Source organism: Galeopterus variegatus, unplaced genomic scaffold (assembly GCF_000696425.1).
Source record: "Galeopterus variegatus unplaced genomic scaffold, G_variegatus-3.0.2 Scaffold1580, whole genome shotgun sequence".
Lineage (NCBI taxonomy): Eukaryota > Metazoa > Chordata > Mammalia > Dermoptera > Cynocephalidae > Galeopterus > Galeopterus variegatus.
In genome coordinates this window covers 44,862-72,137 of record NW_007727691.1, presented here as the reverse complement: position 1 = coordinate 72,137, position 27,276 = coordinate 44,862, and the positions used below count along the sequence as shown (strand labels likewise).

Sequence of the window (27,276 nt, the reverse complement as noted above, 5' to 3'; positions counted from 1 at the left end):
GAGCGGGAACCGGTCTCCACATGGGATCCGAACCCTCAGCGGGAGCGCTGCTGCACTCCCAAGCGGCACACTCTCCAGTGCGCCACCGGGCTGGCCCTCCATGTGGTTTTGATTTGCATTTTCCTGATAATAGGTGACGTTGAGCGTTTTTTTTTTGTTGTTTTTTTTTTAAGAGCATTTTTCGTATACCAGTTGACCATTTGGATGTCATCTTTGCCCATTTTTTAATCAGATTCTTTGGGTTTTTTTGCTGTTGAGTTGTTTGAGTTCTTTATATATTCTGGATATTAATCCCTTGTCAGATTTATAGTTTGCAAATATTTTCTCCCAGTGTGTAGGTTGTATTTTTGCTTCTTTTTTCCTAATTGTGTAGAAACTTTTAGTTTAATGTAGTCCCATTTGTTTATTTTTTATTTTGTTGCCTGTGCTTTTGGGGACTTATTCATAAAGTCATTGTCCAGTCCTACATCCTGAAGTGTTTTCCTCTAGGAGTTTTCTAATTTCAGGTCTTATATTTAAGTCTTTAATCCATTTTTAGTTGGTTTTGGTATATGGCAAGAGGTATGAGTCTACTTTTATTCTTGTACACATGGATATCCAGTTTTCCCAGCACCATTTATTGAATAGGTTGTCTTTCCCCAATGTGTGTTCTTGGTGCATTTGTCAAAGATCAGTTGGCTTTAAGTACGTGGATTGATTTCTGGGTTCTCTGTTCTGTTGGTCCATGTGTCTGTTTTTATGCCAGTACCATGCTGTTTGGTTACTATAGCTTTATAGTATAATTTGAAGTCAGGAAGCGTAATGCCTCCAGCTTCATATTCTTTGCTCAGGATTTCTTTGGCAGTTTGGGGTCTTTTGTTGTTCCATATGAATGCTAGAATTTTTTTTCTATTTCTGTGAAGAATCATTGGTATTTTGATGGGGATTGCATTGATAGTGTAGATAACTTTGGATAGTGTGGACATTTTTATGTTAATTCGTCCAATCCATGAACATGGAATGTCTTTCCATCTTTTAGTGTCCTCTTTAGCTTCTTTCAGCAGTGTTTTCTAGTTTTCGTTGTAGAGATCTTTCACCTCCTTGTTTGAGTTTATTCCTAGGTATTTTATTCTTTTGGTAGCTGCTGTGCATTGAATGTCCCCCCAAATTTAATCCTCTCTGTGATGATGTTAAGAGGGTGGGAAATCTTATTATGGCAATTTAAAGGTGGGGCCTAGGAGAGGTGATTAGATTGTAAGAACCATGCCCAAATAAATGGATTAATCCATTGATGATTTAAATGGTGGTCACAGGCATGGTTCTGAGGGTTTTTAAAGGAGTGAGAACTTAGTTCTCCCTCTCCTTTGCCATTTTGCCATGTGATACCCTGCATCACATAGTTACCACCAAGAAAAGCCCTCACCAGTTGTGTTCCTTGGATTTTAGACTTCCCAGGTTCTGATATTGTAAGAAATAAATTCTATTTCTTTATACATTACCCAGTTTCAGGTATTTTGTTATAAGCAACAGAAACCAAATAATACAGTAGCTATTATGAATGGGCTTGCTTTCAATTTCTTTTTCTGCCTGTTCATTGTTGGTGTATAGAAACACTACTGATTTTTGTATTGATTTTGTATCCTTTGACTTTACTGAATTCATCTATCAGATGTAGGAGTTTTGGTAGAGATTTTAGGCTTTTTACTATGCAGGATCATGTTGTCTGTGAGCAGGGACAATTTGATATCTTTTCCAATCTGGATACCCATAATTTCTTTCTCTTGCACAATTGCTCTAGCTAGTACCTCCAATACTATGTCAAATGCAAGTGGTGAGAGTGAGCAAATAAAATAAAGATTTATCTTATTCCTATTCTTAAGGGAAAAACTTTCAGCTTTTCCCCATTCAGGATGATACCGGTGGAGGGTTTGTCATATATGGCTTTTATTGTGTTGAGAAAATTTCAGTCTGTGCCTAATTTTTTTTTTCTTTCCTTTTTGTCTTTTTTACTGACTGGCATCGGGATCGCAACCCTCGGTGTTGCGCCCGCACCACGCTCAGCCAGTGAGCGGGAACCGGTCTCCACATGGGATCCGAACCCTCGGCGGGAGCGCCGCCACGCTCCCAAGCGGCGCACTCTCCAGTGCGCCACCAGGCCAGCCCTGTACCTAATTTTCTGGGAGTCTTTATTATGAAGGGATGCTGAATATTGTCACATGGTTTTTGTGTCTACTGAGATGATCATATGGTTTTTATCCTTGATTATGTTGGTGTGATATCACACTTATTGATTTGTGTGTGTTGCACCATCCTTTCATCCTTGGGATGAATCCCACTTGATCGTGATGTATAATCTTTTTAATGTGTTGCTGTATCTGTTTGCTAATATTTTGTTGAGGATTTTTGTATCTGTGTTCAAGGGATATTTGCCTGAAGTTGTTTGTTGTTGTTGAATCTTTTGTCTGATTTTGGTATAAGGAAGGTGCTGGCCTCATAGAATGAGTTTGGAGAATGGCTTTTATTTCAGTTTTTTAAAATAGCTTGAAAAGGGGCCGGCCCGGTGGCGCACTGCTACAGTGCGCCGCTTGGGAGCGCGGCAGCGCTCCTGCCGAGGGTTCGGATCCCACATACAGACCGGTTCCCGCTCACTGGCTGAGCGAGGTGCGGGCGCAACACCAAGGGTTGCGATCCTGTTGCTGGTCCGGTCCGGTACAGGTGCGACACTGAGGGTTGCGATCCATTGCCGGACACGAAAAAAGACAAAAAGGAAAAAAAAATAGTTTGAAAGGACTTGGTGTTAATTCCTCTTTAAAGGTTTGGTAGAATTCATCAGTGAAGCCATCAGGTCCTGGGCTTTTCTGAGTTGGAAGACTACTGACTACTGCTTCAATCTCATTGCTTCTTATTGTTCTGTTCTGGTTTTCTTTTTCTTCCCAGCTCACTCTTAGTATTTGTATGTGTCCAGAAATTTATCCATTTTCTCCAGGATTTCAAATTTGTTGGTGTATAGTCGTTCCTAATATTCTCTAATGATTCTTTGAATTTCTGTGGTATCAGTTGTGATGTCTCCTTTTTCATGTCTGGTTTTTATTTTAGTTTGCTTTCTCCCTTTTTTAGTTATTCTGGCTAATGGTTTGTCTGTTTTGTTTACTTTCTCAAAAACCAACTTTTTGTTTTGTTGACCTTTTATATTGTATTATTGACCTCTATTTCATTTAGTTCTGCTCTAATCTTATTTATTTCTTACCATCTACTAATTTGGGGATTGGATTGTTTTTCTTTTTCTAGTTCTTTGATGTGTAATTTGGGGATTGGATTGTTCTTGTTTTTCTAGTTCTTTGATATGTAAAATTAGGTTGTTTATGTGAAGTCTTTCTATTCTTTTGATATAACATTTGTCATAATAAAATCCCCTCTTAGTGCTGCTTTTGTAGTATCCTATGCTTTGGTATGATTTTTTAAAAATTTTCATTGGTTTCAAGAAAATTTTTTGATTCGTGTTTAATTGCTTCTTTGACCCATAGGTTGTCAGGAGCATGTTGCTTAATTTTCATGTAGTCATGGTTTTTTCACTGTTTCACTTGTTATTGATGTCTTGTTTTATTCTATTGTGGCTTGATAAGGTACTTGAAATGATTTCAGTTTTTTAGAATTTGTTGATACTTGATTTGTGGCCTAACATGTTATCTATCTTGTGGAATGATCCATGTGCTGATGAGAAGAATGTATATTCTGTAGTTGCTGGATGAAATGTTCTGTAGATGTTTGTCAAGTCCAGTTGGCCTAAACTGTAGTTTAAGTCCTCTGTTTCTCTGATGATTTTTTGCCTAGTTGTTCTGGCCAATACTGATAAGGGGTATTGAAGTCTCCAACTATTATTATATTGGAATCTCTCTCTGTGTTTTGGTCTAATAGTGTTTGCTTTGTATGTCTGGTTGCTCCAGTGTTGGGTGCATATATATTTATGATTGTTATGTCTTCTTGGTGTATAGATCCCTTTATCGTTGTATAATGGCCTTTGTCTCCTTTTATAGTTTTTGATTTAAAGTCTATTTTATCCAATATAAAAATATCTACTCCTGCTTGTTTAGGTTTCCATTTGTGTGACATATCTTTTTCCATCCCTTCACTATTAGTTTGTGAGTCTTTATACATGAGGTTGTATTTCTTGTAGGCAGTATATAGTTGGGTCTAGGTTTTTAATCCATTTCACCAGTCCATGTCTTTTGAGTGTGGTATTTGAGAATTATAGTATTCCTTTGGTGATGTCACATCTTATTTATTTATTTATTTATTTATTTATTGTATTTCTAGTATCCCTACATTGATGTCTGGTCATCTTGTAGAGCAGTTGCTTCTTCTGTTACTCTTGTGTGGCTTTTAGGGGAGGAGACTCCCTCCTGTAGATGTGTTTTATTTTGTCCTTGGGGTGGGTATCTTAGTTTTGGTTCTGAGTAGTCTCAGTAGTTCTGAGTAGACTCAGTTCTGGGTAGACTCACTAGTTCCATTTAGACTTAGTAGTTCTGGGAGGTGCCAACTGGCCAGGCGTTTGGGGCCATGCAGGCAACTGGGTCTACACAGGTAGGTGGGGGCCATGCAGGCAGCGTGGCAAATGGCATTTTGCAGGCAGCTGGACCCACAGAGGTGTCTGGATGCCTGGGCCCACAAAGGCAGGTGGGGCCTCATGGGCAGCTAGGCTGGGCCATGTGGTTATTGTGGGCTGCACAGTGGGATTTGCTGCATACAACAAACTCCTGCATGGGGAGTAGGGCCATAGCTCTGTGACTAGTCAGTGATGCAGGCAGCTACAGCAGAGGTGGGGGCTGGCTGGGGCACAAGCAAGAGCAGGGTTGCCACTGTGAAGTGTTCATGACCAAGCAGATTCTTTTCACCACAAGGGAGATTTTCTCCTGTACTAACCCTGGTGTTGGAGATGTGGTGGAGCTGAATCCACATACTTCTTTCTCCTCTCTCCAGCACCCTGCTTGGTTTTTATGCTTCACAGTGTCCTTGCCGGCTCCCATGGCCCTCCCATGCTCTCCCACTGATGCTCTCTCCTGTACTTAGCTGTTTATCCCTTGCTCTGGTCCCTTTCTGTTGGAGGAATGTGTGTTGGGCACCTCTAGTTTGCAGTCTTTTCCTTTATTTCTGAAGGATCATTTTGGCATTTAGAAAATTCTTTGATGTTTTTTCTTTGAGGTCTTTAAATATGTTGTCCCATTGTCTTATTACCTCCATGGTTTTTGTTGAGATATTGACTGTTAGTCTTATTGAGGGTTTTTTGTAAGTAATGAGTCACTTCTTGTTGTTTTCAAGATTCTTTCTTTATTCTTGACTTGTGAGAATTTGATTTCAGTGTGTCTTGGAGTGCATCACTCTGCATTTATCCATCTTCTTGGAGTTTGTTAGGGTTCTTCTATTTGTACATTGATGATTTTCATCAAATTTTGGGAGTTTGGGGCCATTATTCTTCAAATATTCTTTCCCTCCTCCTGCCTGCTGTCCCTCTAGGACTCCCGTTATTTGCATGTTGGTACACTTGATGGTGTCCCAAAGATCTATTATTAGGCTTTGTCTATTTTTCTTTTTTTTTTTTTTTTTTTTTTGGTTTTTGGTTTTAAGACTGGATCATTTCAGTTTACCTATCTTCGAGTTAGCTGATTCTTTCTTATATCTGTTTAAATTTGCTTTTGAAACCCTATAATGAACTTTTAATTTTAGTTATTGTAATTCTTTCCTCCAGAATTTCTCTTTTTATACTGTCTTTTTAAAAAAGTTTATTTATTAATATTATTATTTTTTTACATTCTAAGATGTTGTGGAGCAGTTGCAGGGAAGGGAGAAATGGGAAGGAGCAAGCAAATAGGGTGGGAAAAGAAGAAAGGAGAGGGAGCATGGTTGAGGTCCATGGCACCCCCATCATTCCTGCAGAGGATACTAGGGGGCTTCCAGTGGTGGCTTGGTTGTTGCTGGGCTGGATGCAGATATCATGGGGGTATGGCTGAAGCCCTCAGTCCCTCACCACCCCAGCTAGGGAGCCCAGGACAATTCCTGTGGTGGCTAGGTGGTAATCATTGGGCTGTTTGTGAGTGTCAGTGGGGTGTTGCTGAGGCCCTCGGCCTCCCACCACCCCAGTTCTGGGGCCTGGGGTGCTTTCTGTGGTGGCTGGGTGGTCAGTGCTAGACTGGTTGCAGGTGTCGGGGGGGCATGGCCGAGGCTCAGGACCCCCAACATCCCTGGCTCAGGAGCCCAGGGCACTTGCCGTGGTGGTTCAGTGGTTGTCACTGGGCTAGTTGCAGGTGCTAGGGGACATGGCTGAGACCCCTAGCCCTCCCCTCACCTGGCTTGGGATCCCAGAAGTCTTCCAGTCCTTCCAGGTTTTATAGGTGTTCTTTGGTAATGTGAGTCCTTTTCTAGTTAATATCAAACTTTGTCTCTTGTCTGTGGGTATTTTATTTTTTCTCTCAGTTCTGTGTTGGATTATTCACTATTCTCAGCACTTAAACTGTGCACTGGAACTAATTTGTTTTCCTTTGCTTACTTCTAAAATGTTCCTGTGGGGACCAGCACTTGAGCCTTGTAGTTGAGCTAAATGGCTGCTTTGCTGCTGATTCCCTGGAGAAGGCTTTTTTTGCAGCTCAGGTTTTAATGGTTGACTTTGTAGGTACTTCTGGGTCTTGTGAGCACCAGTACACCTGGCTTGTGTAGAAACTCTGATCTGTACCAGAGTCTTTTCAGCAAACTGCACCCTCTACTGGTCGATATTCCTGACTAGTCTACACAGAGTGGGCCTGTGCTCATTGGAGGGCAGATCAGCTGTCCTTGCTGTGCCCCAATGTTCCCCTGGTGGGCCCATCTCTCCAACTGCCTATACTCCAAACACTTTCCAATAGACAGGTCGTGGGCCAATCCCTTGCAATGACTCACTGGCCTCTGAGTGGCTCCTTTTTTCAGTTGTTATAGCTCCTTACTCCTATGTGGGTCTATGCGAACCCTGTTAGTGGTCTTGCTGGCCTGGGGACCACAAAGACTGTCTTCTTCCCTGCTGCCTCCAAGCAACTTCATAAGAAGGGCATGGCTTCAGTTTTTGCCAGTGCCTGCTCTGTGTGCTCACCAGCTCCAGCCTTGAAGTGGCCAGGGCTTGAAATGATGGGAGCGATTCTTTCTTTCTCTCATCATGCTTCTCCTGCCTTCATGAACTCTGTAGGTCTCTCCTCCTCTTACCCTGGGCTCTAGTGGCCCCAGCTTGGATGTCATTGCTTTTTATTAGTTGTAAATTAGTTGATTTGTGGGAGAGAGTGACCCTGGGGACTGGCTATTTTGCCACCTTGACTGGAAGTCTCCACTATCTCTGTCTTTATTGATAACTTTCTATTTTTTTACATATTCTTCTGGTTTCCTTTAGCTCATTGTCCATGGCTTCCTTCACCTCTTGGAACATATTAATGGAGCTGATTTCAAGTCTTTGTCTAGTAAATTCAACATCTTTGTTCCTAAGGGACAGATTTTTTAAAAATTTCTTTTGGAAATGGGCTTACTTTCTTGTTTCTTTCACTGATTATTTTTTGTTGAACATTGAAATATTGAATATTTCAAATGTTAGAATGTGATAACTCTGGAAATTCAATCCCTCTGTCTCAGTGTTTGTTTTTGTTACTTGTTTTTAGTGGTAGTTGTTTAGTGATTTTTCTAAACTGTATTTATAAAGTCTATATTCTTTGCCTTGTGTAGTTGCTGAAATCTCTCATCCTTTAGCTCATAATCAGTTTTTGTTTGACAGAGATTTCTTTGAATTCCTAGAGCCAAAATAAAAGAAGAGAAAAGAACAAAATACTCTCCCAGTCTTTGTAGATTGGCTCTGTGTTGTGGTACTCCTTCAAAGTTTTGCTGGTCCATTTACAACTTTCTTAGCCTTTTCTTCCTGCTTGTGCTGAAACTAAAGATCAGTCCATCCCCAGTCAGATCAAAAGAGAGAAAAACAGTTCTTTGAGATTAGGTTGGCTTTGTTTACTGCAGAGCCAGGGACAAAAGTTCCAAAATGGGAAGACCAGTTGTCATCTTCATGACCTTTCTGAAGTGAGAAGGGAGTGAGGGGGAAAAAATATTGCAAAACTTTCCAATATTTTTGAGTTGCTTTTTTCTTCATTCAGCATTTGCTTTGTTGCTGCATATCTTTGACTATTTTCAGAGTTCTTATGAAGTTGACTCTGACAGGTTTTGCTCAATTTTCTGTATTTCAGTGGAGGGATAAATTGGTCCTTGGAGCTACCTATTCCACCATCTTCACTGATGTCACTCTTCTCTTATTTTTGTAATCATGTTTTCCTTTAGTACTTTGAATATATTTGTAATAACTGCTTTGAAGTCTCTGTTTGTTAAATCTCATGTCTGGGTCCTCTCACAAGAGTGTCGTCTTTCTTATTTCCTGTGTATGGATTACACTTTTCTGTTCCTTTGCATGTCTCATAGTGTTTTTGTTAGAAACTGGATATTTTAGGTATATTGTATCAAACCTGAATACTGATTTCTTTTGGGGATTTAAAAATTATTCTTGTTACTGATTTATACATTTTTTATGGTAAGAGTGTATACTCTGTATAATTTCAGTCCTCTGAAATTTGTTGAGACTTTCTTTGTGACTTAGATTATCAACTGTTTTGTTAAAATTTTCACATGCATTTGAAAACTGTGTATTATGCACTTGCTAGGTGTAGTGTTCTCTACGCAAGCTGGTTAATAGTTTTAGATCCCTATATTTTTTGTCTTCTGGTTTTTGAGAGATTTTGAATTTGTTTCTCCTTCTAGTTCTATCATTTTTTGCTTCATGTATTTTGAAGCCATTTATTAGTTACATACAAATTTAATTTAATATTTTTATGTCTTCCTGTTGAATTGACCCACTTATCACTGTGAAGTGTTCATTTTTATCTCAACGAATACTTTTTCCTTAAAGTTTAGTTTGTTCGATGTAAATGTTCACTTACTGTGTTTCTATTGATTTCTGTTTGCATTGTGTACAATTTTCCTTTTTACTTTTAATCTATCATCTTACATTTAAAATGTGTCTCCTGTGAATAACAAAAGTTTTTTTTTGTTTTTGTTTTTTGTAATCCATACAGATAGGCTATGTATTTTAATTGGCTTGCTTATATTTACATGTCATGTAATTACAGACATAATTGTGTTTAAATCTATTGCTTGTCTTCTATTTTTTTCATCTGTTTTTATTTTGTTTTCTTTTCTACCTTTTTAAAGATTGATCAAGTATCTTTTATTTTTTTCCCTTTATCTCCTCTATTTATTTGTTATGGTTTTTATGTAATTCTTTTAGTTGTTACCCTAGAGATTACAATGTACACTTTTGGTTTATTACAATCTTAAGCTAATATATTTTTTTCCAGACAATTCAAGAACTTTACAACAGCTTAGCTCTGTTTACTTCTTTTCACTTTTTGTGTTATTGCTGTATTTTACTTCTGTATACATCATTAACCACACAAGGCACTTATATTATTGTTGCTTTAAATAGTCCTTATTCTTTTGATTTACTCTTCTTTATTCTTTCCTTTGGTGCCAAGCTTCCATCTGTCATAATTTCTCTTCAGTCCAAAGAAGTACTTTTAGTATTGTTGTATTTCAGATCTGCTGGTGACAAATTCCTTTAGCTCTTGTTTATCTGAAAATGTCTTTTTTTGCCTTCCTTTTTGAAAGACATTTTCACAGGGTGTATGATTCTAGGTTGGCTTTTTTTTTTTTTTTTTTTTTCCATTTAGTGCTTTCAAGATGTCATTTCATTGTCTATTGGCTTCCATGGCTTTGTTGAAAAGCTACCTATCAATCTTTTAATTTCACCTTTGAAGTTAACTATGTTTCTATTCTCTGGCTACTGTTAAGATTTTTCTTTCTTTCTTTCTTTTTTTTTTTTTTTTCCTTTTTGTCTTTTTTCGTGTCCGGCAACGGATTGCAACCCTCAGTGTTGCGCCCCTACCGGACCGGGACTGGCAACGGGATCGCAACCCTCGGTGTTGCCCCCACACCTCGCTCAGCCAGTGAGCGGGAACCAGTCTGTATGTGGGATCCGAACCCTCGGCGGGAGCACCACCGTGCTTCCAAGCGGCGCACTGTAGCAGTGCGCCACCGGGCCGACCCAAGATTTTTCTTTCTAATGCTCATCTTCAGCAGTTTGACTGTGGTATACTTATGTGTTATTTTCTGTGTTTATCCTGCTTGGGGCTGTATGAGTTTGTTGAATTTGTAGTTCAATGTTTCTTTAGCTTTGGAAAATTCTTGACTGTTATCTCTTAAGTTAATGTGTAAATTAGATCTGTTTGACATGTCTCACATCTTTTTTTATACTCACTTCTGTTTATTCCATTCTATTATTTTTTGGTGCTTCAATTTGGATATTTTTTATTGATTTGTCCTCATGTTGAATCATCCTGTTTCTATAGGGTATAATGTGCTATTCAGTCCAACTATTGGCCCATGGATTAGCAATGTCAATATCACCAGGGAGCCTGTTAAAAATGCAGAATCTCAGGCCCCATCTCAGACCTACTGAAAAATGATTTGTTTTTTAACACAATCTCCAGGTTATTCTTGTACACCTTAAAGTTAGGAAAGTATTGTTCTAGTTGATTCAGTTAGGGGAAACAAATAAACAAAAATAACCCTATTAATTTATGTAGCTCATGAAGCCCAGATAGCACATACTCCTGGGATATTTACAATGGAACCTATCTCATGTGCCATATGCTTTGCTAAACACTTTAATCATGTTATCACAGTTTATCCTTCCAACAATCTTATGAGCTTGGGATTTTTGTCCTTATTCTACAGATGACAGAACAGAGACCTAGAGAGATTAACTGTCACAAGTTTACCTAGCTAGTATGTGGCTGAGCTACATACTCCTGGGATATTTACAATGGAACCTATCTCATGTGCCATATGCTTTGCTAAACACTTTAATCATGTTATCACAGTTTATCCTTCCAACAATCTTATGAGCTTGGGATTTTTGTCCTTATTCTACAGATGACAGAACAGAGGCCTAGAGAGATTAACTGTCACAAGTTTACCTAGCTAGTATGTGGCTGAGCTCAGACTTAACCCAAGTTTACCTAGCTAGTATGTGGCTGAGCTCATATCTGACTTTAAGCTTATGCTATATAACTAGTCTGTTTCTGTTGCTTATAAGAAAATACCCGAAACTGGGTGATTTATAAAGAAAACAATTTATTGCATACAGTTTTGGAGTCTGGGAAGTCCACAGTGCAGGGAACACAGCTGGTGAAGGCCTTGGTGGTGGCAACAGTGACCCAGGGGTCTCACATTGCAAGATGGTGGAAGCAGAGAGCGAACAGGGAGAGACAGACTCTCCTTTCTCTTCTTTTAAAGCCCTCCAAACTGCCCCTGACCACCATTTTAATTCACTAAGGCATGGTTCTACAATCTAATCACCTCTTCAAGGCACCACCTTTCAATTACCATAATAGGGTTTCCCATCCTCATCAGTTACAGTGGGGATTAAGCTTCCAATAAATAAACCTTGAGGGACACAGTTCAATCAATTCACAGCACTAGGTTACCACTTTTAAACTAGAACACATTTGAGATGAAAAGATATGCTATTAATAATTATTCTGGGACACTAGGCATATCTTGACCCAACCAGGTTATGCGCCTACTATGCTATATAGCACCTCTCTTTTCTTTTTTTCTTTTGGCAGCTTTATGGTATGGGGATCCAAACCTGTGACCTTAACTATTGTAACTTCAGGAGCATTTGCAGCTAATGCACACTCCTACCTCCATGCCTATGTATATTTTATGTCTTCTGCCTAGAACTACATAGAATAGCTAAATCCCGATGTGCTTTCAGCTTATGTATTATCTTTTCAGAAGCCTCCATTGAAGTCTTTTCTCCACTTGCCCCTCTTGATAAATTTTTTTTACCTCTCCTCTGTACTTCCCTGTTTTTCTGTGGTCTTTACTATCATTGCACTTAGCCTCTTGAATTGTAATTCTCCGATGGCTTCTCTGTCCCATCTACTATATTGTGAGACCCTTAAAGTTAGGCACCCTTTTTCATTTCTGTATTTCCGGTACCTGCCTGTGCCTATTATAGAATAGGGACTCTGTTAATATTAGTGGAATGATGACAATTCTTGCTCTGGAGTATGGAACTGAAATCACAATTCTGGTAATGGCCCGGGAAAGAAGAAACACACTGAAGTGATTTTAGCAGATAAGAGTAAAAAGAATTTGGTCTTGGTGTGAAGGGAAAGTAAGGGAGTTAAAAGTGACTCTGAGGTTTCTTTAAGGTCCTGTATTTTCAATATAAAGTGTGTCTCAAACATTGTTTCACTACTTTTTCTTCATTTCTAGGACAATCCAATTAACATGAACTACTAAGAAAAAAATGGAATAAGTATAATATATAATTGCAATTTTGGAACAAGGAAATAGTGTGACTAAACATGACTATAAGCACTGTCGTCTTTACTTGTTTTCAGGGCTACCTATTCTTAAGAAACCATTATTCATCATGTCAAAAAGTTCTGAATATGAATTCACTTTTCCTGCTTTGTGTAATTGCTCTATTGTTTGAAAAGTCGTGACATCATCTTATTCTAAAAAAAAAAAAATTCCCTATTATATGCTAAGAATAGTGATTAAAATTTTATTTGGGTGATTATATTTAAACTAAATGGTAGTGTTTTAAGTTCTCTTCCCAGTGTTTTCTCTTTCCAAGGTAATCTGACATCAGGTCTTTTATGGCACCTTCCAGGGCAGTTTCATCTCCCACTGTGTCTCTTATGTAACTAGAACACTAGCTATGCCAAACATTCTGTGGATAGAGGAGAGGTAGTACCTTCTATGTAAAAGAATTGGTATGTGCAAGGCACAGAGACATGAGATTATGACTACTTGATTGATTCGATGATGATATTCAAATTTTAAAGTTTAAAAAACTTTTTCAATGCAGAATTAGCCTAGATTAAAATAGTAAAATAACCATTTGTGAAGTTATTTGAATGGTATTATTTCCTGTCAACTTATGGTTATAATTTTATAAACCATCATTCTCTGTAGTTTGAAGATGATTTACAGGGTGTACCTGTATCTTGGTATCAATTAATATCTTTTTTCTTTCTTATGTTTTTTGTTTTATTTCTTTCACTCTTCTTTCTTTTTGACATGTTTGCTGCTTCTGTATAATGAATTCTCTTAAAAAATGAAGTTTCTTTTCCACTATATTTCTACCTTCCTTTTCCCTTAGTCCCATCCTGGTAACTGGAGCAATAATCTCTTGTGAATGTTTTCATAGTTTTCTCCATGATCATGTAATCATATGTGGACACCCAGTTCCACCCTTCCCTCTACCATACACACAGTCATTAAGATTTTGAGATCATTACTTTATATAATAGAATCATGTCATGTACTCTTGTGTGTGTCTTGCTTTTCTTATGAAAAGATACATTGTACAAAATCTATTCAAGCCAACTATTTTTTGCACTAACTCATTCTTTTTATTGAATTTTATAATAGTCCATAGCATGGATTATACTACTACAATTTTTTCATATCTTCTGCTCTTGGATTTATGTTTTTTGGTTTCCATTTTCTTATCACTGTATTGTACTTTTAGGAGTACACAGGAGAGATTGCTGGATTGAAGGGTTATTTTAAATTTTTATAGGCATTAACTTCTCACAAATGTATGAGTATTGCTCTCTCAGTAACTATACCAGTTTACATTTCTAGCAATACTATTACGCAGTACCCTTTTCACTGTGATTCACCACTAGGTGTTATTCCTCTTATTATTTTTGTTAAGTGAATGTGTGTTATAAAGTCTATCACATAATTTTATTTTTCATTTCCTTCAGTATCGGGTATTACACATCCTTTCACATGTTTATTAGTCATGTGGATTTTCTCTCCTGTGAATAACTTATTTCCATTTTTTTCTTTTTAATCCTGATTTTATTATTATAAAATATTTCAAGTAATATTTTGTATATAAAAATAAAATATGTACCAGTGTACTTACCAGTCAAATTTCAAATTTATCATTTTCCCATAATTCTCTAATATGTTATTGTGATGAATTAAACTAATACATTTTTCTAATTTAGCCATCTCTGCAATCTTAGGATAAATGAACTTTGTCATAATTTTTTAAATGAAATATTGTCAGATTTAGTTTGCTGGTATTCAGTTTAGTATTTTTTTTTTTTTTTTCTATTTTGGGTAGCAACATTACGTTTTCATAATATCTTTGTCTAATTTTGGTATCATGGTCAAACTAAACTCATTTAATGTGTCAACTTCTGTTTTCTCTTTTTCTATTATCTATAATAGTATATATAAGGTGTAATTGTCTTTCATGTTTGGTTGAACTCATATATAAATCTCATCTAGGCCTGATGGTTTTTATTTTCCTTTTTTCTTATTTTTTTTCTTCTTTCTCTTTCCTCCTTCTTCTACCTTTCTTCTCCATTTTTATTAAGTGTGTAGATTCAGTTTTTAATGGTTATAGTTCTATTGAAGTTTCTTATTCTTAAATCTTTTTTTAAGTTATATTTTTCCAAAAATTGTCCATCTTGTCCACATTTTCAAATTTATTAGCATAATAATGTTCTAGCACTCTGTCTTCGTAATCTATAATTATGTTTTAAAAAACTTCTTAGTGTTTATCTGTGCCTCTTTTTTTCCTTATCACACTTGAAAAAAGACTTCTTTATCTTGTTAGTCATTGCAAAGAATTGTCTTTTATTTTATTGAATCTTTATTTTCTGTTAGCTTCTACTCTTCATCATGTCGTCTTTCAACTGTCTTTGGAATTACTGTTTTTAAATGTACTTAGTTAGATATTTAGATCATTGTCTGTTATTTTCTAGTGTAAGCAGGTTAAAGCTATAACTTTTCCTCTTGAGTATCACTTCAGTTGTATTCCACAATTTTTAATACGTAGTATTAGATAATCGTCATTCTTTATAAATGCTTTTTAATTTCTGTTAAAATTTTACCATTGACCTCTGAGGTATGTTGAAGTATTTGTAAGTAAAAGAATGAATGCCAGGGTACAGTTTAAAAGTTGTTACTGAATAATTATTTTATATGTAGCTTACTGAAATTATTGCACATCTGTAAGTAGACAGTCATGTTAATTTAAATTCAGAATTTAAATATTTGTTGTCAGTGTATCGTTTATGGCATTTCTATCCACAGAGGAAAAGAATGAAAGCATCACGAGAATAAAAATTCAATACTTTTTATATCTGTGAGGATTGTTTTCAAATATATAGGATTAAAAAATTATTTTTACATATTTGTTTCTGATTTAATTTAATTGGTTAAAGAACATAGTATGTATGATTGTTCTCTGGCATTTGTGGAGGCTCGTCTTGAGTTCCACATGATCGTTGTATATGTTTGTGTGCATGTATGTGTACTTGTGGATGTCCTATATGGGCTTGAAAATAATACACATTATTGTGTGGCCTAGGTATTCTATTGGATTTTAGTTCAGTGGTTTTCAACACTTTTCGTCTTGAGTTCCACATGATCGTTGTATATGTTTGTGTGCATGTATGTGTACTTGTGGATGCCCTATATGGGCTTGAAAATAATACACATTATTGTGTGGCCTAGGTATTCTATTGGATTTTAGTTCAGTGGTTTTCAACACTTTGTTAATGTACCTTCTAAAATATCTTTGAAAATATCACATACCCTTGCACATTTTAACTTGATATTTAAAATTTGTTATTGTAATTTTAAATAGTGAAAAGAATATAATTACTAGAGTTTTGTATAAAACTTGACATTTTAAAATAAAACTGTTTCATTATTCTTTTAAAAGTATCCAATGACTTCTAAATATTTTAGTGATTTGATACCCTCAATATCAATTAAAACACACACACACACATACACACACACACACACACGAATGAACTTCCACCTCCAGTTAAGAGAAAATTGTAAATTTGAGTCAATCTTTTTTCAAAGAGAACAACCAAAAAAACAGGGTAAAATGTTTTTTAAGAATCTGCTTAAAAGGGTCCTCATTTTTTAAAGTATGTTTAAAAAAAGGTATTTGATTAAGAATTTAGTTGTAATTGGTGTTGTACCAAAAGATTTCAACTGCTATGGCATTTTGTTCTGATTTCGAGTTGTTACTTCAACCCCAATACAAATTGTAGATGTTATGTAAATATTCCGTTAACTATCTGTAATCATTTCTTTTTCTGCTTCTTTTCTAGGTATCACACCTGTGTATCATAATATGTTTGCTTTAATGAGTGAAACAGAAAGGATCTGGTATCCACCCAACCATGTCTTCCACATAGATGATTCAACCAGGCATAATGTACTCTACAGAATAAGGTACTTTCTCCAGTAAAGTGACTCACTTAATGGTAAAACAGCAAAGTGAGAGAAATTATCAAAAATATTTTTCATTGCAGGGTATGTAATACCAGAGACTAGACCAATTACTTATCATTTAATCTTGTTCAAAATTTAAGACTGTGTTTCTCCACTAGAGGAAGTATTCATACATGTTTAATTAGAATGCTCTGAGAATAAAGGTGTTCTGGCAGGATGACACTTTATCATTTATGATTATAATTAAAGAAATAAAACAAGGATAAGAAATGGCCTTTCCTAGCAAAATCTTTCATGTTTGGAATATTGCTGATTCCACAGGAAATTTGATGTTTTGTGCAATAAAATGCAATGTCACATGTCTTCTTTATAAATTATTTTTGTTTTTAAATTGAAGTCCAGGAAAGATAAGGTTTTTGCCAGTGTTTATTTGCAGCCTCAAATTATCAGTTGATTTACTTAATAGTTTATGGCAATGTGTGATACCTATTTAGAGAAATCTAGAGGTATTTTTTTATTCAGAAGGATGAAACAAAGAAATAAGTGCACTATTTCTCTTTCCTTGTCCGGCTTATTTCGGGATGAAACAAAGAAATAAGTGCACTATTTCTCTTTCCTTGTCCGGCTTATTTCGCTTAACATTATTTTCTCCAGACTCATCCATGTTGCTGCAAATGGCAGAATTTCATTCTTTTTGATGACTGTGTAGTATCCCATTATGTATATATACCACATTTTCCTTAGCCAGTCATCCCTCGATGAACACTTAGGTTCGTTCCGTATTTTGGCTATTGTAAGTAGAGCTGTGATGAACATGGGAGTGCAGATATCCCTTTGAAATGATGATTTACAGTCTGCTGGATATATATACCCAGTAGTGGGATTGCTGGATCATATGGTAGTTCTATCTGTAGTTATTTGAAGCACCTCCATACTGTTTTCCATAATGGCTGTGCTAATTTACAGTCCCACCAAGAGTGTAGAAGAGTTCTCCTTTCATGGCATCTTTACCAGCATTTGTTATTCTTGGTCTTTTTAATAATGGACAGTCTAACTGGAGTGAGATGATATCTCAGTATGGTTTTGATTTGCATCACTCTGATGATTAGTGTTGCTGAGCATTTTTTCATGTACCTTTTGTCCATTTGTATGTCTTCCTTTGAAAAATGTCTATTCATCTCCTTTGCTCATTTTTAAATTGGATCTTTTTTTTTTTTTTTTTTTTACTGTATAGTTGTTTGAGTTCTTTGTATATTCTGGATATTAATCCCTTGTCAGATGTATAGTTTGCAAATATTTTCTCCCACTCTATAGGTTGTTTTTTCACTCTGTTGATTGTTTCTTTTGCTGTGCAGAGCTTTGTAGTTTGATATAATCCCATTTGTTTATTTTTTCTTTAGTTGCTTGTGCTTTGGGGGTCTTATTCATAAAGTCTTTGCCTAGTCCTACTTCCTGGAGTGTTTCCCATATGTTTTCCATTAGTAATTTTATGGTTTGGGGTCTTATATTTAAGTCTTTAGTTCATTTTGAGTTGATTTTGGTATATAGTGAGAGGTATAGGTTCTGTTTCATTCTTCTGCATATAGATGTCCAATTTTCCCAACACCATTTATTGAAGAGGCAGTTTTTTCCCCAGTGTTTGTTCTCGTTGCCTTTGTCAAAGATCAGTTGGCTATAAGAATGTCGGTTGATTCCTGGGTTTTCTATTCTGCTCCATTGATCCAAGTGTCATTTTTTATGCCAGTACCATGCTGTTTTGGTTACAATAGCTTTGTAATATAATCTGAAGTTGGGTGGTCTTATGCCTCTGGCTTTATTTTTGTTTTTGCTCAGGATTTCTTTGGCTATTCAGGGTCTTTTATTGTTCCATATGAATGTTAGGATTGCCTCCTCTATTTCTTTGAAGAATGTCATTGGTATGTTGATGGGGACTGCATTGAATCTGTAGATTCCTTTGGTAGCATGGACATTTTCATAATGTTGATTCTTCCCATCTACAAGTATGGTATGTCTTTGCACCTTTTTCTGTCCCCTTTAATTTCTTTCAGTAGTGTTTTGTAGTTCTCATTGTAGAGATCTTTAACCTCCTAGGTTAAATTGATTCCTAGGTATTTAATTTTTTTGGCAATTAATGTAAATGAGCTTGCTTTCTTGATTTCTTTTTCTGCTAGTTCATTACTGGAGTATAAAAATGCTATTTATTTTTGGGTGTTGGGTTTGTATCCTGCCAAATTACTGAAATGGTTAATCAGCTTTAAGATTTTTTTGGTAGAATCTTTAGGTTTTTCTGTATATAAGATCATGTCATCTGCAAACAGGGATAGTTTGACTTTGTCCTTTATAGTTTAGATGCCCTTTATTTCTTTCTCTTGCCTGATTGCTCTGGCTAGTGCTTCCAATACTATGTTATGATATTGACAATTGCTTTGTCATAAATGGCTTTTATTATGTTGAGATATTTTCCTTCTGTACCTAATTTGCTGAGAGTCTTTATTATGAAGAGATGTTGAATTTTGTCAAATGCTTTTTCTAAATCTATTGAGATAATCATATGGTTTTTATCCTTGATTTTATTGATATGTTGTATCACATTTACTGAATTGCATATGTTGAACCATCCTTGCATCCCTGGGATGAATCCCACTTGATCATAGTGTGGAATTTTTTTGATGTGTTGCTGTATTCTGCTTGCTAATATTTTGTTGAGGATCTTTGCATCTATGTCCATCAAGGATATTGGCCTGTAATTTTCTTTTTTGTTGTGTCTTTATCTGGTTTTGGTATCAGGGTAATGCTGGCCTCATAGAATGAGTTTGGGAGAATGGCTTTGGTTTCAGTTTTTTGGAATTTTTTGAAAAGAAGTGGTATTAATTCTTCTTTAAAGGTTTGATAGAATTCAACTGTAAAGCAATCTGTTCCTGGCTTTTCTTTGCTGGAAGATTACTGATTACTGCTTCAGTCTCATTGCCGGTTATTAGTCTGTTTGGGTTTCCTATTCCTCTTGGTTCAGTCTTGGCAGTTTGTATGTTCCAGAAATTTATCCATTTCCTCCAGGTTTTCCTATTTGTTGGCATACAGTTGTTTATAATAATCTCTAATGATTCTTTGTATTTCTGTGGTATCAGTTTTAATGTCTCCCTTTTCATTTCTGATTTTTGTTATTTGGTCTTCTCTCTTTTTTTTGTTAGCCTAGATAATGGTTTGTCTTTTATTTTTCTTCTCCAAAAACCAACTTCTTGTTTCATTGATCTTTTGTATTGTTTTTTGGGTCTCTATTTCATTTAATTCTGCTCTGATCTTAATTATTTCTTATCATCTAGTACTTCTAGGATTTGATTGTTGTTGTTTTTCTAGTTCTTTGAGGTGTAGTGTTAGGTCATTTATTTGGAGTCTTTCCATTCTTTTGATGTAAGCATTTATTGCAATAAACTTCCCTCTTAGTATTGCTTTTTCAGTATCCCACAGGTTATGGTATGATGTATCTTTATTTTCATTAGTTTCAAGAAATTTTTGATTTCCTGTTTCAATTCTTGGACCTGTAGGTCATTCAGGAGTCTGTTGTTTAGTTTCCATGTACTTGTATAGTTTCCAGAGTTTTGCTTGTTGTTGACTTCCAATTTTATTCCTTTGTGGTCTGAAAAGATACTTGGTATTATTTCAGTTTTTCTAAATTTGCTGAGACTTGATTTGTGACCTAACATGTGGTCTATCCTGGATAATGTTTCATGTGCTAATGAGAAGAATGTGTAGTCTCTAGTTGTTCGATGAAATGTTCTGTAAATGTCTGAGGATCTCATTTAAATCCTGTGTTTCTTTGCTGGTTTGTTGTCTGGAAGATCTGTGTAATGCTGAGAGAAAGGTGTTCAGGTCACCCAGTGTTATTGTATTAGGGTCTATCTCTTTAGGTCTAAGAGTGTTTCCTTTACATACCTGGGTACTCCAATGTTGGGTGCTTGCATATTTATGATTATTATGTCTTCTAACTGGATATATCCATTTATGATCATGTAATGGCCTTCTTAGTCTCTTTACGGGTTTTGGTTGAAAGTCTGTTTTATCTGATATAAGAGTAGCTACACCTGCTTGTTTTTGGTTTCCACTTGCATAGTATATCTTTTTCCATGCCTTCACTTTTAGTCTGTGTGTGTGTCTTTATAGGTGAGGTGGGTCTCTTGAAGACACCATATAGCTGTGTTTAGCTTTTTAATCCAATCAGTTACTCTGTGTCTTTTGAATGGGGAGTTTAATCCATTTATATTTATGGTTGTTATTGACAAGTATTGCTTTACTCCTGTCATTTTATTGCTTTTTGTTTAGATGTTTTAAATAGCATTTGTTCCTTTCTTTCCCTTTTATATTTCATCTTCAGTGTTAGTTGGATTTTTGAGATGACATGATTTAGCTTTTTTCTCTTTGTAGTTTGCATTTTGGTTTTAACTGCAGGTTTTGCTCTTACTTGTGAATTCATGATAGTGATTATCATTTTTCAGATTGTGGATGCAGGTCTCCTTTGAGAATTTCTTGCAGGGCTGGATGTGTGTTGGTTAACTTCCATAATTTTTGTTTGTCTGGGAAATACACTATTTCTCTGTTATTTCTGAAGGATAACCTTGCTGGATATAGAATTCTTGGCAGGCATTTTTATCTTCTTATTATTTTGGATATATCATCCCATTTTCTCCTGGCCTGTAAGGTTTCATTTGAGAAGTGCTGTTAGTCTGACGGTTGTTCCCTTATAGTTGACTTGACGCTTTTCTTTTGCTGCTTTTAGAATTCTCTCTCTGGCTTTGGGCTTTGCCAGTTTGACTGTAATGTGTCTTGGAGAGGATCCTTTTGGATTGAATCTGTTGGGCGACCTTTGGGATTCCTGGATCTGAAGGTCTGCATCTCTCCATATACATGGGAACTTTTCTGTTATTATTTCCTTGAATTGGTTTTCCTTGCCTTTTCCTTTCTCCTCCTCTTCTGGAATACCCATGATTCAGGTGTTTGTTTGCTTGAGATTGTCTGCTAGCTCTCTTAGATTTTCTTCATTTTTTAAAATTCTTTTTTCCTTTTTTGTTTTTCTTTGTCTGCCTGGATTATTTCAAAAAGACCATCTTCAAGGTCTGAAATTCTTTCTTCTGCTTGCTCTAGCCTGTTGCTAAAGCTTTCTGTTCTGTTTTTTTTTTTTTATTTCATTCAGTGAATCCTTCAGTTTTAGGAGTTTTGCTACTAAATTAAATTCTTTTTTAACATATTAATCTTTGTAAATTTCCTCCATCATATCTTGGAGATTTTTTTTTTGTTTCATCATGCTCTCTAATTGATTCTCCTCTTTTATCTCTTGAGTTTTCTTAAAATCAGTGTTCAGAATTCCTTTTCCGACATTTCAGGGGTTTCCTGCTCTGTGAAGAGAATTAACATGTACTTGAGAATTAACATGTCCCTTCAGTAGTGTAACATCTTCTTGTTTATTTATAGTTCTACTATTTTTTTGTTGATGTTTGGTTATCTGATATGACACTTGTTTCTTTTGTTACTGTGTAGTGGACTGTGAGGAGAAAGATTTCCTCCTTTATTTGTAGGCTCTGCTGGTGACTCTTGTTTCAGTGCAGTTGAGTGTATGGTGGTCTGTCTTAGCTCCTGCTCAGGTAGCGGGCAGGCCTCTCCAGGGCTTGGGTGGCATGGGCTGCTGCTGGTGGTGGTTCATGGCCAGGACTGTCAATCACCTGGGCTCCCGCTTGGGTGGTGGGTGGGCATGTCCAGGGCTCGGGCAGGCAGGACTGGCACTCACCTGGTCTCCAGCTCGGGCATTGGGCGGGTCTCCCTGGGGTTTGGGCAGTGTGGGCTAGTGGTAGTGGCAACAGTGGCAGCACACAGGTGGGACCAGCACTCACCTGGGCTCCCACTTGGCTGGTGGGCAATCCTCTCCCACAATATTTAACCTTCTAAAGGTTAAAATAATTGTTAAAAGGCAAACTTTAAAGATGGTTTCAACAAATCAAGTAAACAAAAGGTTAGTAGTTTTACAAATCTAAAATAAAAACATTGACTCTGTTAAATAATTACTCACATTACATGAAGAGTTGGTTCACAAAAGAAGAGCAAATAGTTCATGGCCTTTTGAAAAACTGCTCATACTATCTCTTATGATTAATTAGCTGGTGAAAAACTCATACCTCTGTGGAAAATAGTTTTACTGTATTTGTAATTCTTGTTTACATGCTGTTCCTCATAATTTTCTGTTAATTTTTAGATTACAGGTGGCTCTTATTATAAAATAGATCCATTTCATGCAGAGAGTCAGTATTGCTTAGTAAAAAAGAACATGGACTCATTTATGATGTTAAAAAGAAAGGGAAAGGAAACCTTAATAGCCTAAGACTCAAGAGAGATATCCTTAATATAATAAAGGGAGTCTACTAAAAACATGTAACAAATATTACTCTTCATGGTAAAATATTAGAGCAGTCTTTTTAAAATCAGTAACAAGACAAGTAACAAGATGCTCATTATCAGTGCTTCTATTCATTCATTAGTAACAAGATGCCCATTATCAGTGCTTCTATTCATTATTTTAGTAGCATTCCTAACCAGTCCTTTAAGACAAGAAAAATAAATGTTTAGTGATTAACAACAAAGACGCAAAAAGTCATTATTTGGAGATGATATGATTGTTAACATAAAAAATATGAAAAAATCAACAGGCATAAATTATAAGCATTCAGTAGGATGCTAGATCTGTATGATCAATATTTTTTAAAGTCAGTATATACCACAAACAAACAGAAAAGAGGCCACTTAAAATAGCAACTAATAGCAACAAGGTACCTAGAATTAAATCTATCCAAAGTTATTTCTTTTATGTAGGTTTTAAGACATAAAATTTGTATTATTTAAAGATGTTTGCTAGCATGCAATTATTGACAAGATATCAAAATGTTATTAAGAATATTTTCTTTATCATTTTTTGTAATGACTACACTTTATGCAATCAGCAAGTATAGTTTTTAATTTAAAAATGACTGTAGAGCAGGGGTTTACAATCTTATTTTATTTTATTTTATTATTTTTTTTTCCTTTTTGTCTTTTTTACTGACCGGTAATGGGATCGCAACCCTCGGTGTCGCGCCCGTACCGGGGACCGGCAACGGGATCGCAACCCTCCGTGCCGTGCCCGCACCGCGCTCAGCCAGTGAGCGGGAACCGGTCTCCACATGGGATCTGAACCCTCGGCAGGAGCGCCACCGCACTCCCAAGCGGCGCACTCTCTAGTGCGCCACCGGGCCAGCCCAACAATCTTATTTTTTAAAGGACCAGAGGTAGTAAATATTTTAGGCTTTGCCACACTGTTTGTGTTTTAACTATTCAACTCTGTTATTGTAGTGTGAAAACGTCCATAGACAATAAGTAAATGAATGGACTTGGATGTGTTCCAATAAAACTATATTTAACAAAATTGTAAAATGGTCAGATTTGGCCTGTGAGCCACAGTTTGCTGCCCTCTACTGAAGAATTAAAAAAAATTTTTTTTCTCTTACCAAATTAGAATAATAGAATAAAAATGAGTTTTGTTTTGTTTTATTTTTAAATTACGAACATACTGTATACTTTCTCCCTATCATCAGAAACAAGATGAGGATATCCACTCTCACCACTTCTATTTAATACCATGCAGTAGATTCTAACCAGGGAAAGTAGGCAAGAAAAAGAAATAAAAGGCATTCAGATTGGAAAAGAAGTAAACCTATCTCTATTTGCAGATGACCTGATTTTGTATATAAAAAAATCTTAAGAAATTAATAAAAAGTATTAGAACTAATAAATGAGCTCACAGTTGCAGGATAGAAGATCAGTTTACAAAAATCAATTGTACTTGTATACACACAAGCAATGAACAATACAAAAATGAAATTAAGAAAACAACTCCATTTTAATTGCATCAAAAAAAAAACCCTTAGGAGTAAACTTGATAAAAGAAGTGCAAAATGTGTGCACTGAGAAGTATGAAAAATGAAATAAACACCTAAATAAATAAAGATATGTTTAGAAGACTTAATATTGTTAAGATGGCAATACTCCTCAAATTCATCTGTATGTTCTTTGCGATCCCTACTGAAATTCTAGCTGTCTTTATGATAGAAATTGACATGTTAATTGTAACAGTCATATAAAAATCAAAGGGACTTGGCATAGCCAAAACAATCTTGAAAAAGGAAAAAGTTAGAAGACTTACATTTTCTAATTTCAAAATTTACTGCAAAACTACAGGAATCAAGACAGTGTGGTACTAGCTTAAGGACAGATATATAGATCAATGGAATAGAATTGCGAGTCCAAAAATAATTCCTCACATTGGTGGTAATTGATTTTCGACGAGGGTGCCAAGACAATTCATGGGGAAAGAATAGTCTTTACAACAAATGGTGCTGGGACAACTGAATATCCACATGTAAGGTATTAAAGTTGGAACAAAACATTCCCAACACCAATATATGAGCATCCCAATCAGTCCAAACCCTCTCCAACACTTGTTATTGTTTGTCTTTTTTATTTTTGCCATCCTAGTGGATCAATTGTTATCCCATTGTGGTTTTGATTTGCATTTCTCTGATGACTAATGATGTTGAGCATCTTTTCATAATGTGTGATGATCAAATCAGGATAATCAGCATATTCATCATTATAAAATGTAATCATTCTTTGTGTGCACACATTGTGTACAGATATTGATATTCAACTCCATACCCCACAAATATGTATAATCAGTTATGTTTCAATAAAAAAAATTTTTTTACAAAAGTTAACTTAAAATTGATTATAGAGCTTAACCAAGAGTTAAAACTATGAAACTCTTAGAAGAAACAGAGGTAAATCTTTGTGTACTTAGATTAGTTATTTGTTCCTTAGATATAACACCAAAAGCTCAAATGATGAAAGAAAAGTAGATAAATTGGGCTTTATCAATGAACATACAGATCAATTTGAGGAGTATTGCCATCTTAATAATATTAAGTCTTCTAAACATATCTTTCTATTTATTTAGGTGTTTATTTAATTTTTCATATTTCTCAGTGCACACATTTTGCACTTCTTTTATTAAGTTTATTCCTAAGGTTTTTTTGATGCTATTATAAATGGAGTTGTTTCAATCTTGATGAAGCCTAATTTATCTATTTTTCTTTCATCGTTTGAGCTTTTGGTATCATATCTAAGAAACAGAAAGAATCACAATAATACATTGAACTTTCAGAAGGAGAGAACAGAACTGTGGATACGAGACATGGGAAAGGAAGAAGGGAAGTTCAATTTAATTATTGTGATTTTTTCTTTCTCTTTCTCTCTCTTTCTTATTTATTTATTTATTTATTAGCTGCCACTTATGAGTGAGGACATGTGGTATTTCCCTTTCTGTGCCTGGCTTATTTTACTTAACATAATTTTCTCCAAGCTCATCCATGCTGCTGCAAAAGGCAGAATTTCATTCTTTTTATGGCTAAGTAGTATTCCATTAAGTTACTTTTTTGTATATGTGTGAGGTGGTAGACAAAATTGAAAACATCTGTGCATCAAAGGACACTGTGAAGAATGTGAAAAGGCATCCCACAAAATGGAAGAAAATGTTTGTAAATCATATATCTGATAAAGATCTTATATCCAGAATATATGAAGAATTCTTACAGCTCAACAATACTGTGACAACCCAGTGGAAAAATAGCAAAGGACTTGAACAGACATTTTTCCAATGAAGACATACGAATGGTCAATAAGCATGTGAAAAGATGTTCAACTTCGTTAGTCATCAGAGAAATGCAAATCAACACCACAGTGGGATAACAATTGATCCACTAAGATGGCAAAAATAAAAAAGGCAAACAATAACAAGTGTTGGAGAGGATTTGGACCGATTGGTATGCTCATATATTGCTGTTGGGAATGTAAAATGGTGCAGCCACTTTGGAAAACACTTTGGCCGTCCCTCAAAAAGATAAACTTATACATGGCTTTTCATAGCAGCATTATTCATAGTAGCAAAAAACTGGAAACAATGAGATATCAAGTGATGAATGGATAAGCAAAATGTGGTATATGCGTACAGTGGAATATTCGGAAATAAAAAGGAATGAAGTACAGATGCATGCTATAAGGTGGATTAACCTTTTAAACATTATGTTAAGCACAAGAAGGTACATGGAAAAGGCCACATATTATGTGATTCCATTTATACAAAATGCCCAAAATAGGCAAATTTATAGAGATATAAAGATTAATAGTTACTTACAGATGGGGAGTAAATAGGAGTGATTTGGATGTGACTGCTAATGGATGTGGAGTTTCTTTTAGGGAGAATGAAAATGTTCTAAAATTAGATTGTGGTGATGTTTATACAATACTGTGAATATACTGAAAACATTGAATTGTGCACTTTAAATGGGTGAGCTATTCAATATGCAAATTATATCTCAAGAAAGCTGTTGTCAAAAAAATCAATATAGAATATTTTTTGTTTCTTTGAAGCACGTTAACTTTCATTTCTCCCAAAGAAGAAACAATTGTTTGTTTTCACACCAAATTAGCATTTTCAGATTCCTCTACTGATGTTACTGGATTAAAATTTTTTTTTCTTTTTAAAAATGTTTTATTTCTACATTTCCCTATTTTCTATTATTGCTTTGACATTCTCTGCACTGAAGGAGGCAATATGTTGACTTTACACTTATATTTCTTGTATTTTCTGCCTATGTTATTATCATGGTCTTATCCAGATATCCTTTTGTCCCCAACTTGTGTTTAACACTGTTAGCAGTGTACTCTGATTATGGGATAATACCTCTCAGTATGCTAGAAGTGGTTATAAGAGGGTACTTTAAAAAGTTTGTGGAAAAATAGAATTAAAAGATAATACGAATC

General features: G+C 35.6%; 1 protein-coding gene across 1 annotated transcript in view; it reads left to right on the top strand.

The window, feature by feature from the left end:
• The window catches only part of JAK2 (Janus kinase 2), a gene marked incomplete at its 3' end in the record, with an annotated part of 72,026 nt that overhangs the window by 5,209 nt on the left and 39,541 nt on the right, over nt 1-27,276 (top strand). Inside the window, exon 2 of the mRNA XM_008577811.1 lies at nt 16,260-16,383. Coding sequence (XP_008576033.1) covers nt 16,260-16,383 — 124 coding nt within the window. The remainder of the gene's footprint in view (nt 1-16,259; nt 16,384-27,276) is intronic.